At 38.3% G+C, this 15,497-nt stretch overlaps 1 protein-coding gene across 18 annotated transcripts in view; it reads left to right on the forward strand.

Moving 5' to 3' along the window:
• The window catches only part of TMEM232 (transmembrane protein 232), a 254,981-nt gene extending 240,020 nt beyond the window's left edge, over positions 1 to 14,961 (forward strand). For 17 of the 18 annotated variants that reach the window (XM_044947231.1, XM_044947235.1, XM_044947230.1 and 14 more), the window contains 2 exons: positions 12,246 to 12,339; positions 14,322 to 14,961. In XM_044947231.1, the coding sequence (XP_044803166.1) occupies positions 12,246 to 12,339; positions 14,322 to 14,594 (367 nt within the window). In that variant the 3' untranslated portion in view covers positions 14,595 to 14,961. Of the gene's footprint in view, positions 1 to 12,245; positions 12,340 to 13,119 lie in introns of all 18 variants that reach the window. The other variant, XM_044947243.2, reaches the window with a different exon arrangement.
• The last annotated feature ends 536 nt before the right edge of the window (positions 14,962 to 15,497 follow it).

Consider the following 15,497-nt stretch of genomic DNA (forward strand, 5'->3'; position numbering starts at 1 on the left):
AGGAAACTTTATTCTAAATCACACTACACTAACTCATACTTATCCTTCCAGATTGGTTTTAAAAGTTTTCTGGAATCTCCCTCTGCCTTGGGGCATGTTGTGTTTTCCCCTGCTTCGTGAAATCAACTCCATAAGTTTCCATAAGCTGTCCTTAAAGAATTTTAATCTTGTTTTGCTATGTCTTTTGGCAACTTTCAATCACATCACAATCCTGTTGTGATAACCACACAGATTAAGTGTTTAAAACTAGATTAATGACAAGACTCCAGACTCTAGTGACTAAATTGATTTAGGAGATTGTAGACAAGTTGAAATAGAAGATGATTCCACAATGCTGGGGTACCAGAGGGCCATCCATGGCTCAGTATCCTACCAAATATTGTATCTGGAAATGCAGGAAGAATTGTTTTAGTGTACATGTCCATTTTAACTCAGTGGACTGAAAAGAAATTAAAAATCCATGCTTTTGAGTTCCTCAGTTGCACGTAATCTCTATTCATGTGAAAGTGACACCTAGAACTTCCCAGCATGCCATGTGTACGGGACCCACTAGATCAATAGTCTGGCTGACGGGGGAAAGTGAGACTGAAACGGTAGAATCTGATGTCTGAGACAGACGATATCACTGGGAATGGCAGAAGCCTAGACCCTGGAGCCTTCCTTGACTGGCAGTTCTTCATGCCTGGAAGAAACAGGATCACTACCCAGGATGAAGGTGTTGGATGGGTGAGAGCAGAACAATTTTTTAACTCTCACTGAGCAGACAATATCCATAGGGTATTTTAAAATTCAGGAACTACAAAGCAATAGCAATTCAATAGGTTCCAAATATTTTTTAATGTGGGCCCAAGTAATGGTTATAGTCAAGTTTAAAACAAACTCTTTCTTTACTAACCTACTTTTTTAAAGTAGCCAAGGAGATTTATTTGATGTTAGTTGTTTTGTTTTTCTTTTAATTTTGGAAAACTTTCTTGTAAATATCTGTGCTTTAAATCCTGTCCCTTCTAGGAAGCTGTGATCTTGAGGCTCTGTTATTTGGGCAAGGTAATTATAGTGAAAGAAAATAAAAATAATGGTGCAAGCATACTCAGATGCAATTTGCTACTTGAAACAATCACTCTTCCAAAATGAAAAATTAACACTGAGTTAAAATTTTTTCATTCATGTGCCCAGAAAATTACTTTTAAACCTCCTGCTTTAAACATGTATGACAGATTTAATATGACGAAGTTGGGTTGTGAGTATGAAAATTATGTTTAAATGTATCTCTGAGGACATGATACATTCAGTTTCCAGAATGATCCATGTTCCCTAAAAAAATGATTTATGCTTCCTAAGAATGGATTAAAATGGAATTGGGAAAAATGCTCCTGGAGTATTAATGGACAGTTCTATTTAAGAACCAATTTTTGTATGCAATTGAGGTAACGTTATTATAATAATAATAGATATTATAGATTATTATAATAGATTATTATAATAATGATATGCTTTATACAAGTCCCATGGTAACCACAAAGCAAAAACCTTCAGTAGATACACAAAAGATAAGCCCTAGCCACAGTAATCGGAGGGAAAAAGGATACAAAAGGAATCCACATTGGAAAGCAAAACCATCACTGTTTGCAGATGACATGATACTATACATAGAAAATTCTAAAGTCACCACAGCTCATCAGTGAAATTTGATAAACGTTGCAGAATACAAAATTAATACACAGAAATATGATGCATTGCTAGACACTAACAACTATCAGAGAAATTAAGGAAACCATCCCATTTACCATCCCATCAGAGTAATAAAATACCAAGACAGAAACCTACCTAACGAGGTAAACGACCTATAGCCAGAAAACTGTTTAAGGCGATGATAGAAATTGAAGACAGCATAAAGAGATGGAAAGATAAACCGTGTTCTTGGATTGTAAGAAATTTGTTACAATGGCCAAATTACCCAAGGCAGTCCACAGATTCAGGGCAATCCCTATCAAAATACTAAGGGCATTTTTCACATAACTAGAACAAATAATTTTAAAATGTATACAGAAACACAAAAGACCCCAAAGGTAAAACAATCTTGAGAAAAGAAGAAGCTTTGCCTCATAAGAAAATCAGTATGCTACTGGCCCCAAAACAGACACACAGCTGAATGGAACAGAAGAGAATCCAGAAATGTTCACACACTTATAGTAGATTAATCTATGACAAGGAGCATTGGTATACAATAAAGTATCTTTAAAAAGTAGTGCTGGGATAGATGGACAGCTACATGTAAAAGAAAGACAGTAGGACATTCTCTAACACTACATACAAAAATAAACTCAAAATGGATTAAACACCTAAGTGTAAAAATTGAAGTTCTAAATGTAAGACCAAAAACTCCTAGGGCAATACATAGGCTAACCTGTTTTGACATTCTGGGAGGCTCTTTCTGCTATAGCAAAAGAAATAAACAACTGTGACCTATTTAATAGCTGTTGCATAAAAAAAGGCAACCATCAACAAAACAAAACAAAAAAACCCCTGCTAAATGGGGAAAAATATCTGTAAATGGTATGACCAATAACAGGTTAACATCCAGAATCTATAAACAGCTCATGCAACTCAACATCAAAAACAATAAACAGCTCTGTTTCTAAAAAGGGCAGAAGATCTGAGTAGATGTTTTTTACAAAAAGGACACGCAGATGGCCAACAGGCACATGAAAAGATGCTGAACATCACTAAGCATATGGAAAATGCAAATTGAAATGACAATGAGATATCACCTCAGCCTTGCCAGAATGGCTTCTCCAAAAAGAACACACATAACAAGTGTGAGCAGGCATGTGGGGAAAGGGCCCTCATACTCTGCTGACACCTTTGTTGAGAATGTAAACTGGTGCAGCCACTGTGGAAAACTCTGGAAATTTCTCAAAAAACTGAAAATGGAACTCCCGTATGCCCTAGCAGTTCCACTCCCAGGTACATATCCAAACAAGAAAAAGCACTAATTAAAAAACATGCAGCCCAATGTTCATTGGTGTTATTTACAATTGCCAGGATATGGAAGCAACCTAAATGTCCATCAACAGGTGAATGGATAAAGAAAGTGTGGTATAGATGTACAATGGAATATTACTCAGCCATAAAAAGAATGAAACTTTTCCATTTGCAATATGGATTGACTTGGAGGATCTTATCCTAAGTGAAACAAGTCAGACAGAGGAAGACAAATACTTTACGATATCAGTTATATGTGGAATCTAAAAAATACAATAAACTAGTGTATACAACAAAACAGAAAGAGACTTACAGATATAGAGAATGAACTAGTCATTACCATAGGAAGAGGGAAGGGGGAGGGGCAGGATAGGAATAGGGGATAAAGAGGTATAAACTAATTCGTATAAAATAAGCAGCAAGGATATATTATCTAATAAATGAAATATCAATGTTTATAAATGGAGTATAACCTTTAAAATTATAAATCTATTATAACATTATATAATATTGTACATCAAATATATCAATAAATTTTTTAATTTAAAAATACAAATTTTCAAAAAATGGATACTTTTGAAGGATCACACACCATGATCATGTGGGATTTACCTCTTGAATGCAAGTGTGGTTCAAAATACATAAATCAATAAATGTGATACACCACATTAATAGAATGAAAGATTAAAACCATATGATTATTTCAGTAGATGTGATTATATTACATCTTCATGATTAGAAATGCTCAACAAATTAGGTATGGAAGGGGCATGCTTCAACATAACAAAGGACATAAATAATATGCCCACAGCTAACATTTTACTCAGTGGTGAAAAGCTGAAAGTTTTCTCTTTGATATTAGAAATAAGAGAAAGTTGCCCCCCTCACTGTTCATACTTAACATAGTACTGAAATTCCTAGTGATAGCAAGTAGTAGAAAGAATTTAATAGTTTTGCAAATGATGTGATTTTACATACAGAGAACTCAAAAGAGCCCACCAAGTTAAAACTGTTAAATGAATTCAGTACAGTTGCAGGATTAAAAAAAAAAAAAAAATCAACGTACAAAAATCAGCTGCTTTTCTAGACACTGACAATGATCTAACTTAAAAGAAATAAAGAAAGCAATCTTTTAATAATGCTGTCAAAAAGAATAAAATACTTAGGAATAAATTTAAGGAGATGACATTTCTATGCTGCCGTCACTTGAATTTAGTGATGAAAGAAATTGATATACAAAGAAACGGAAAGATATTCTACGCTCATAAATCAGAAGATTTTAATATTGTTAAAATGTTCCCACAAGCTAAAGTGATCTATACATTCAGTGTAATCCCTATCAAAATTTCAATGACATTTTTCACATAAATAGAAAAAACAATTCTAAAATTTGTATAAAACCCCAAGAGACCTCAATTAGTTCAAGCAGTCCCAAGAAAGAAAGAAACTGCAGGCATCACACTTCCCAATATCAAAATGTATAATAAAGCTGTAGTAATCAAGCTTCCCTGGTGACTCACACAGTAAAGAATCTGCCTATAAGGTAGGAGACCTGGGTTCAATCCCTGGGTTGGGAAGTTCCCCTGGAGGAGGAAATGACAACCCACTCAAGTATTCTCGCTTGGAGAATTCCATGGACAGAAGAGCCGTGTGGGCAACAGTCAGTTGGGTTGGAAAGAGTCAGACACGACTGAGCGACTAACACGCAGTAATCAAAGCAGTCAAAACAGCATGGCGGTGGCATAAGACAGACACACAGACCAGTGGAGCCGAGTGAAGAGCCCAGAAACAAATTCATGTGTCTACGGGTGACTGATACCTGACAAGGGAGCCGGGAACACTCACTGGGGAACAGACAGTGTCTTCAGTAATTGGTGCTAGGAAAACTGAATATTCACTTGTGGAAGAATGCAATCGGTTCCCCTATCTCATACCACTCACAAAAGTTAACCTGAAATGGACTTAAGTCTTAGATGTAAGAACTGAAACTAAAAAATTCCTAGAGGAAAGCATAAGGGGAAAGCATTTTGACATTGGTCTTAGCAATGATTTTATAAAGTTGACACTAAAACCAACAAGCAGGAGTACATTAAACTAAAAGGCTTCTACACAGCAAAAGAAACAAATATGAAAAGGCAGCCTGTGGAATGGGATTAAATATTCCCAAACCGTCTATGTGATAAGGAGTTAATGTTCAAAATATATAAGGATTTCTTACATGTCAACAGCAAAGATTCAAATAATCAAATTATAAAATGGTGAAGGACTGGAATAGACATTATTTCAAAGATATACAACAGCTGACAGGTACAAAAAAGTGCTCAGTATTGCTAATCATCAAGGAAATGTGTATAATAACCACAATAAGCTATCACCTCACGCCTGTTAGAATGGTTATTATCAAAAAGCAAAAGAGAGAAGTGTTGGCAGTGATGTGGAGAAAGGGGAACCTTTGTGCACTGTTGGTAGAAATGGAAATTGGTGAAGCCACTACAGAAAGCAGTATGGAGGGTCTGCAAAAGTGAAAAATAGAGCTAACATGTAAATAGCAGTTCGAGTTCTGGGTATATATCCAAAGGAAACAAAATAAACATCTTGAAAAGGTATCTGCACTCCCATGGTCATTGCAGCATGGCTTACAATAGCCAAGACATGGAAACAGCCTAACTGAACTTCAGCAAAATAATGGATAACACAATAGTACTCAGCCATAAAAATAATGAAATATTACCATTTGCAGAAAGGTTTTTAGACCTAGAGAATATTAGGCTTAGTGAAATAAGTCAGACAGAGGAAAACAAACACTGTATCATCCCATTTATATGTGTACTCTTAAAAAGCAGAACTCACAGAAACAGGAGCTTGTTAAGGGTTGGGGAAGGGAGAGATGGGACGTGTTAGTCAAAGGTACAAACGTCCAATTTTAACATGCCCCCGTCCTGAGGCTCTAAGGTACAGATTGGTGACTGTAGTTAATAATATTGTATTAAATACTTGAACCTTGCCAAGAGACTAGATCTTAAATGTTCTCATTACCCACATACAAAAGAGTTAGGTATGTGAAATAATGGAGGTGTTAATTAACCTTATTGTGGTAATCATTTTGTAATATAATTTGTCTTAAATTATGTGGTACAACTTAAATTTATACAATGTTATGTGTCAGTTATGTCTCAATAAAGCTGAAAGAAAAAGAAGAAACTGCAGTGGAACTGAGGAAGTCTTTGAGGAAGGAACGGGTTAAAGAGTATTCTAGTAATCAAATAATTAAACTTTCAACTTCCAAAAAGAAAAAATATAGAATTATTGGGACAAGTTTGGAATCAGTGACAGGTCATATATCCATGCCTTTTTTGAAGATCACTATCCAGGCTGAACATCAAAATGAAAATAAAGTATACCAGTTCAGTTCAGTTCAGTCACTCAGTCATGTCCAACTCTTAGGGACCCCATGGACCGCAGCACGCCAGGCCTCCCTGTTCATCACCAACTCCTGGAGTTTACTCAAACTCATGTCCATTGAGTCCGTGATGCCATCCAACCATCTCATGCTCTGTCGTCCCCTTCTCCTCCTGCCCTCAGTCTTTCCCAGCATCAGGGTCTTTTAAATGAGCCAGTTCTTTGCATCAGGTGGCCAAAGTATTGGAGTTTCAGCTACAGCATCAGTCCTTCCAATGAATATTCAGGACTGATTTCCTTTAGGATGGACTGGTTGGATCTCTTTGATATCCAAGATACTCTCAAGAGTCTTCACCAAAATCACACAAGCATCAGTTCAAAAGCATCAGTTCATCGGTGCTCAACTTTCTTTATAGTCCAACTCTCACTTCCATACATGACCACTGGAAAAACCAAAGCTTTGATTAGATGGACCTTTGTTGACAAAGTAATGTCTCTGCTTTTTAATATGATATCTAGGTTGGTCACAACTTTACTTCCAAGGAGCAAGTCTCTTTTAATTTCATGGCTGCAGTCACCATCTGCAGTGATCTTGGAGTCCAAAATAATAAAGTCTGGTGCTGTTTTCCATTGTTTCCCCATCTATTTGCCATGAAGTGATGGGACCAGATGCCATGAAGTATACCAGAGCAAATTGCCAGTTTTAAGACTTCCAATTTATTCCACTTTGTTTGGACAAGCTTAGGATTTTAAGACACCATCTTTCCAGAAAGGTTTTTTAGTACTTCCCATTAAATTCCAAACATTTGAAGTATACATCTCATTTAAACCTCATCTTAGTTGTTTTCTGTCCTTTATTGTGCCCATCTTTGCAGGAAATCTTCCTTTGGTATCTGTAACTTTCTTGAAGAGATCTCTAGTCTTGCCCATTCTACTGTTTTCCTCTATTTCTTTGCATTGATCACTGTGGAAGGCTTTCTTATCTTTCCTTGCTACTCTTTGGAACTTTGCATTCAGATGGATATATCTTTCCTTTTCTCCTTTGCTTTTAACTTCTCTTCTTTTCTCAGCTATTTCTAAGGTTTCCTCAGACAACCATTTCACCATTTTGCATTCTTTTTCTTGCGGATGGTTTTGATCACGGCCAGCTGTACAATGTTACGAACCTCCATCCATAGTTCTTCAGGCACTCTGTCCACAAGATCTAATCACTTGGATCTATTTGTCACTTCCACTGTATAGTCTTAAAGAAAATTAGAATACCAAGGAAGCACTTCATCATAAAGAAAGCTAAGCACTGAAGAATTGATGCTTTTGAACTGTGGTGTTGGGAGGTCTCTTGAGAGTCCCTTGAACTGCAAGGAGATATAAAACCTGTCAATCATAAAGGAAATCAGTTCTCAATATTCTTTGAAAGGACTGATGCTGAAGCTGAAGCTCCAATGCTTTGGCCACCTGATGCAAAGGGCTGACTCATTTGAAAAGACCCTGATGCTGGGAAAGACTGAAGACAGGAGGAGAAGGGGACAACAGAGGATGAGATGGTTGGACGGCATCACCAACTCAATGGATATGAGTTTGAGTAAACTCCGGGTGTTGGTGATGGACAGGGAGGCCTGGATTGCTGCAGTCCATGGGGTCACAAAGAGTTGGACACAACTGAGTGACTGAACTGAACTGAAGTGAACTAATTGTTTTACCTTCCATTACTTTTTCTCTTATTTTATTCTCTTCTCTTTCAGTATCATCAAAAAACCATGGCTTAGTCCCCTCAATTTTTCTGATAATGACATTATCAGAGAATGGTATAGCCAAAATGTGTTTAGTATTTGCTCCATCATAGGCGCTTTAGGCATTATTCCATTTTAATCTTAATAATACATAAAAAGAAGGCACTATTTTTTTATGTTAAAAATGGAGACACTGAGGAACAGAGTGATTAAATAATACTAAGTGGCAAGATGAAAATTTGCCTAGAGATCTGAGTGCAGAACCTGTTTCTAACAATTTTACTGGATTCTTCTGTTTATATCATTGAATATTTCTCTCTCTTATCTCTCACGTTGACTTGCATTGTATTGTCTCATGCTGTATTATAGTTTTTTATGCATTTTTCTTTTCCAGTACAAACTATTCAACTGAGGTAACTAGAAACCAAAGATGCACAAGCCTATTCATCTAATCTTCCCATTTTAAAGACTTTCTAACATTGCTTATATTGTTATGCATCGCTTTAATTTAAACTGTTATAATCCAAGAAGGAATTTGAGGCAACTTACTTGAGTACCTTTAATCTTAACGATTTTAAAAGTTTTGTCTCATTTATGTTTTCACAGCATTTGCACAATTCTTTGAATATCTGAAGTGCCCAGAGTTTACTGGATAGATATAGTTAACCCAGGTCTCAGCCCCCAGGTTCCCTCTAACTCACCAGTATTCTAGAATCACATTTTCCTATAATGTTTCAATAGAATGATGAGGGCCTCTATCCTACATGAAGTGCGAAGCTCTCTGCTCTTCTGCTCCACAATACTTGTGAATCTTACGAGTTTGGAGAGGTTTCCATATATTTTCCCTGGTCACCTGTCGCATGAGTTGTTTTCCTATGGATCCCTGTTATTCGCTCTACTCCGATGCCTTACCTCCTGAGATTGCCATCTTCTCGCTGTACTGGGCACTGTTCTGCCAACATAGAGTGTTGTGTGGTAGACTCATCTTTATGGCCTGGGTTGGGCACTGTGGAGACAATGATTAGCAAACAATAGTGTCCACAATCATGCAGCTCATATTTAGTCAAAAAAATAAAACTCATAGAGGCACACAGATAAATGTGAAGTTACAACTGAGATCAGTATGATGAAGGAGAGGCCCATGGTGGATTGACCGCTGTGGTTACTGGGCTTGAACTGAGAAGATGAAGGATAAGTAAGCATTAGCTAGCACTGCAGCTAGTTGATGCACTCATCTCACATGCTGGTAAAGTCATGCTCAAAATTCTCCAAGTTGGCTTCAGCAATACATGAACCGTGAACTTCCAGATGTTCAAGCTAGATTTTAAAAAGGCAGAGGATCCAGAGGTCAAATTTCCAATATCCGCCGGATCATTAAAAAAGCAAGAGAGTTCCAGAAAAACATCTATCTCTGCTTTATTGACTATGCCAAAGTCTTTGACTGTGTGGATCACTATAAACTGTGGAAAATTCTGAAAGAGATGGGAATACCAGACCACTTGACCTGCCTCTTGAGAAACTTGTATGCAGGTCAGGAAGCAACAGTTGGAACTGGACATGGAACAACAGACTGGTTCCAAATAGGCAAAGGAGTACGTCAAGGCTGTATATTGTCACCCTGCTTATTTAACTTCTATGCAGAGTACATCATAAGAAACGCTGGGCTGGATGAAGCACAAGCTGGAATCAAGATTGCCCGGAGAAATATCAATAACCTTAAATATGCAGATGACACCACCCTTATGGCAGAAAGTGACGAGGAACTAAAAAGCCTCTTGATGAAAGTGAAAGAGAAGAGTGAAAAAGTTGGCTTAAAGCTCAACATTCAGAAAACTAAGATCATGGCATCTGGTCCCATCACTTCATGGCAGATAGATAGGGAAACAGTGGCAGACTTTATATTTGGGGCTCCAAAATCACGGCAGATGGTGATTGCAGCCATGAAATTAAAAGACGCTCACTCCTTGGAAGGAAAATTATGACCAACCTAGACAGCATATTAAAAAGCAGAGACATTACTTTGCCAACAAAGGTCCGTCTAGTCAAGGCTATGGTTTTTCCAGTGGTCATGTATGGATGTGAAAGTTGGACCATAAAGAAAGCTGAACCCTGAAGAATTGATGCTTTTGAAGTGTGGTGTTGGAGAAGACTCTTGAGAGTCCCTTGGACTGCAAAGAGATCCAACCAGTGCATGCTAAAGGAGGTCAGTCCTGGGTGTTCATTGGAAGGACTGATGTTGAAGCTGAAACTCCAGTCCTTTGGCCACCTCATGCGAAGACCTGACTCACTGGAAAAGACCCTGATGCTGGGAAAGATTGAAGGCGGGAGGAGAAGGGATGACAGAGGATGAGATGGCTGGATGGCTTCACCAACTCAATGGACATGGGTTTGGATGGACTCCGGGAGTTGGTGATAGACAGAGAGGCCTGGTGTGCTGCAGTCCATGGGGTCACAAAGAGTCGGACATGACTGAGTGACTAAACTGAACTGAGCACTGTAGCAGAGAGGAAGAGGAGGGAAAGGACTTTGCAGAAAGGGGCAACATGTACAAATGAACAGCAGCGGGTGGAGCAGAATACATCGCAGCAACTGCAAGAAAGCCTGTGTGTTAGGAACGCATGGACCTCAGCCAAGAAGGGAGAGAAGTAAGTCTGGAGAAGCCATGCAAGCCACTGAAACAAACGCACAGTCCGCTTCAGCCTTCTTCAACAAGAAATATAATCTTTAAAAAATATATAATTAGTTTTATTTTGCTGTGCCAGGTCTTCATTGCAGCATGCAGGATCTTATTTTTAGTTGCAGCATGTGGGATCTAGTTCCCCAACCAGGGATTGAGCCCGGGTCCCCCGCATTGGGAGCATGGAGTCTTAGCCACTGGATCACCAGGAAGTCCCAAGAGATGTAATCTTCATTCTAAAGCTACTGGGGATTTACTGAAGAGTTTGAAGCCAGGGATTGACATGATCCATTTTGTATTTTGAAAAAAAAAATCTGGCTACTCTATAGAGACAAGAGTAAGGTATGGTGGATGCAGAGATTATAAACAAGGAGGTCTTAGTCCAGGTAAGACATAATTGTTTAGATAAGGAAAATAATAGTGGAGATGAAGATAAATGGAAGAATTTGAGAAACGTCTAGTGCGGCATCAAGCAACCCAGGTAGGAGAGAAGGATGCCACAAAGGGTAGAGGCAACAACTTGAAAAAGTGCTTACTAGACATTATAGTCTTAAAAACTGATCAGGCGTTTTGAATATGGAAATTTTCACCAGCTATATCTCTCTGTAGACCCTTTCCTAAGAGCTTCTCCTTTAAACCTACTTTCTCTCCTTCAAAACCATATTCTCTACCACCATTTTGTTGCATAACATATTTCTGCACTCACAGTAGTTTTTGATAATAAATGCAATAATATAATTACGATGTGGAATGTTTAATGCAAAGTCCCCACCAGTCGAGGGCCCAGCTTTGTAGTGCCAGCACTTCCGCTGAGTCGTTGCTCACGTCTACTACAGTCCCACCCTCAGTGACACAGAGACTCGAAAGAACATGGAAGTTATAGCATTTTTTTTTTTTTGGTAGGTCCACAATCAAATTCTTAGGCTTAGAATTCCACCAGAACTTTCAGGGTCATGGGGCTGTGTACAGGGATGGGCATTTTCATCTCCTCCGTGGGCACAGTCTACTTCAGGCTTCCTGAAGCCTTTCATAGCATCTCATTCACTGCTGCTGCTGCTGCTAAGTCGCTTCAGTCGTGTCCGACTCTGTGCAAACCAGAGACGGCAGCCCACCAGGCTCCCCCGTCCCTTGGGTTCTCCAGGCAAGAACACTGGAGTGCGTATCTCATTCACTACTGACTAGCTAAGGTATTTATATCTCCTAGGAGCGGTTGCCTTTTTATTATCTTCTTGTTCTCATTCTGTATGCCATACCTTACCCTCAAAATTGTCAGTTTTAATAACCCAAATGGTTTACAGAAACTAAAAACTAACATTTAATTTTCTCTACAGATTAAGTCTTCCATGTTAGCAATATAGAATCAAAATGCTTAACAATGGTGATTTGCAAATCTGTGTATCCCGGGGAGGAAGAGTGTCTGTACCTGATGTTGGATCTGTTCTTGTGCTCTTTTGAAGGGAATATTCTTCTGTGGCAGAAGCGCCTTTGTTTCCATATCCAGATTTTTTCACCAGGGCGGACAGGGAGTTGGCCAGAATCATTGACCATCACGTAAGTTTGATTTTCTTAAACTAGCAGGAAAAGCTTTGTTCTTTAAAGGCATTTTTAATCAGATAGTGTAGTTCTGAGATGGAAACACTTATCATGGAACTCAAAAGTAGATTGCGTTTTGATTGAGATTTGCCAAATTGAATTATATCTCACTGTACTGTCTATATACATCAGTGCCTTCATTGGAGTGCAGAAGGTTTGGCTTTCTTTCATTTATAAAATACTAGCCTTATTCTGTTTCCTGAATTAGTACTGATTTTTGTGAGTGTGTGATAGGAATCTGATGTTGAACACTGAACACTGATTTCTTCTGTAGTGTATTTTTAATGAAAGAACAAAAATCTTTTGACTCAGTTTTTTTAGTGACCATTCTTTACTCCTGAAGTATTAGAAAGACTTTAATCATTCTCTTCTTGGTATCAGTTAAACAAGCAGTAACAAGGCAAGGCCATTGAACAGGTTTTACTCCACTGAACTATATATAATCAGTGATTAATTGCCAAATCATTTATGACTGCTTCTTTTTAGGAGTAGAGTTACTTATATACTTATAAGTTACTTATATAAGTAGAATACTTATATTTTGTTTTTTCTTTTAATATAATAGGGATTCAATACTATGTAGAATGTGTTTAAATTAATCACCAGTTGTGTATTATTTCTCAGATTGTGTTTATATTTCCATGGTTGATCTCTTACATCCCTTTTATTAGTGATATTTTGAGAAAGAATAAGTGATTATTCCATATACTGATCCCACTAAACGTTATTTATTCACAGAGTCAACACGGAAGCCCGTAGCATCAGCCGCAGGCACTGGGGTTTGGAAACTGAATGATACCCTAGAATTACAAAATGAGACCTATAGTATTGCTGTTCTATTCACTAATAACATTTATGCTAAACCAATATATCATATGTACAAGGCATTATCAAAAATTCCTAATAGCTCATCAATTGCAGCAGCTATAATTTTACCATTCACTTAAATTAAATTATCTGGACTATACTACAGAAGATAGCAGGTTGCCAATGTATACATACACACAGATATAGTGTCATTTTAATAACAGAATAAAAATCTTTTCCCTTATCATTCTGTACCACTGAAAGAGTCGAAAGACTTTAATCACTCTGTGATTAAACGCATTGGCCTAAAGAGGCAGAGGACACTGTTTTGAGTGATAGAGAGGAGGCTAGGAAATGGCTCCTAAGAGCCATCATCTTTTCTTCCTTCCAAGGGTATAAGCAGCCTCTAAGCATTCACTGCCATCAATTTTTCTATAGACGGGCAAAGCCATCCTTTCTGGAAAATATCTTTGAGAACGGATAGGGTCCAAATTGTTTGATCTGTGGCTGGCCTAGTCAAATAGTAGTTTGGTAGTACTAACTTGTAGAGGTTTATCGAAGTTTCTCCAAATGTCACATTTTTTAAAAGTATTCATCAATATACATTTCCTTTGAAATAGCTATAACTATAGTGCTTTGTACTAATATCTTACACTTTACAAATGCTCTTAGAGTAGTTAATTTAATCCTTACAACAAGTCTGTAAAACATTTACCAATAAGAAGAATGTAGCTTTATGATTCAGTTAATTTTCAAGGTTTAAAGATAGTAAATGACTGAGTCTACATACAAATCGAGATCTCTGGACTATACTTTTCTGGTCAATTTTTCATAATTGCTCAATTTCTTGGCTTAAAATTACAAACGTGAGTGGGGGAGGGAAGGTGGAGTCTGTAGAACTGACAGTAAACCGAAGCACACAGCTGCGCACCAAGTGTCCCGCCGAGCCCGCTGAGTTTTATCCAGTATCCCTGGTGTGCAAGGCACAGGACAGACACCCAGCTGCTGAGCACACACGCAGGTACCTTGCACGCTGCTGCTGCTCCGCAGTGTGGTGACTGAATCCCTGAGTGAACTGACAGACTTTTTTTCATGGGAAATCATATGTAAATGACACCTTCTCTCTGTAACAGTGGCAGGAAGAGCAAAAGATGCGGCAGGAAGAAGACGCAATATGTGAGGCTGAAGAACGGAAAGATAAGGAGTTACAGGAGCAAAATCGCTTGAGAGAAATAATGAAGAGAAGAGAAGAGAAGCTACACAAGCAAACCAAACCTTACGAGCTTCCTCCTAGGACTGAAGACGTTTCCTTAGGAAAGAAAATGACCCTGCAGCTGAGGTCCATATGCCCGAATTCGTTGCATGAAAGAGACCAAGAAAGCTACAGATTAGGAAAAAGTTCGTAATTAAATGTAATTTCTTACAAAGGAGTTTATCCTGGTGCAGGTTCTTTAATAGTCATAGCTTAGTCCTAAAAGAACAGTTAGCACTTGATCACATTCGAGTGATGTGTTTTCCTAGTTAAATGTTTTCAAGAATGTAGCTAGAGCTAATTGACTCTTATCTCATGATCATACACATAATGATTCTCAGAGTATTGAAATTCACTGAAGAGTTAGACAGACACGATTATTGCATATAATCGTATATTGCATATAATGATTATGCAAATTATTAATGAGTCACAAATAAGAACTATTTCTTAAAATGGGATGAACATCAATCAGTACTCCTATAATGACTATAACACTAATAAAATATGTAAGGCTCCTGCTTGGGTTTGTATTTCATAGTCAATCTATGCCAAGTCAAACCACGTGGCAGAAGCTTGTGTTATATGCATATTAAGTCGCTTCACTTGTGTCAGACTCTTTGCAACCCTATGGGCCATAGCCCGCCAGCCACCTCTGTCTATGGGATTCTCCAGGCAAGAATACTGGAGTGGGTTGCCATGCCCTCCTGTAGGGGATCTTCCCGACCCAGGGATGGAACCCACGTCTCTTACGTGTCCTGCACTGGCAGGCAGGCTGTTTACCACCTGGGGAGCTTGAATGCCGTCAGGATGACATAATCTCTAACAGATACCACGGGAGCCTTCTGCGTGATGGTGATTTTACTTTGCCAGGTGAGGCTATGAGGATGGACTTGCATGGTCCTAGAAGCACTAACTGGAGGGATTCATCCCGTCAGGAGTCATTTCTAAATGCCGTTTCACTTCTTCCGAAACTCCCAGTCTATGGGTAGAGTAACAGAGTGGGGCTTTTATGATCCCTTACACAACTTATCTAAAAATGATAAATAACCCTACC

The sequence above is a fragment of the Bubalus bubalis genome, chromosome 9 (assembly GCF_019923935.1).
Source record: "Bubalus bubalis isolate 160015118507 breed Murrah chromosome 9, NDDB_SH_1, whole genome shotgun sequence".
NCBI lineage: Eukaryota > Metazoa > Chordata > Mammalia > Artiodactyla > Bovidae > Bubalus > Bubalus bubalis.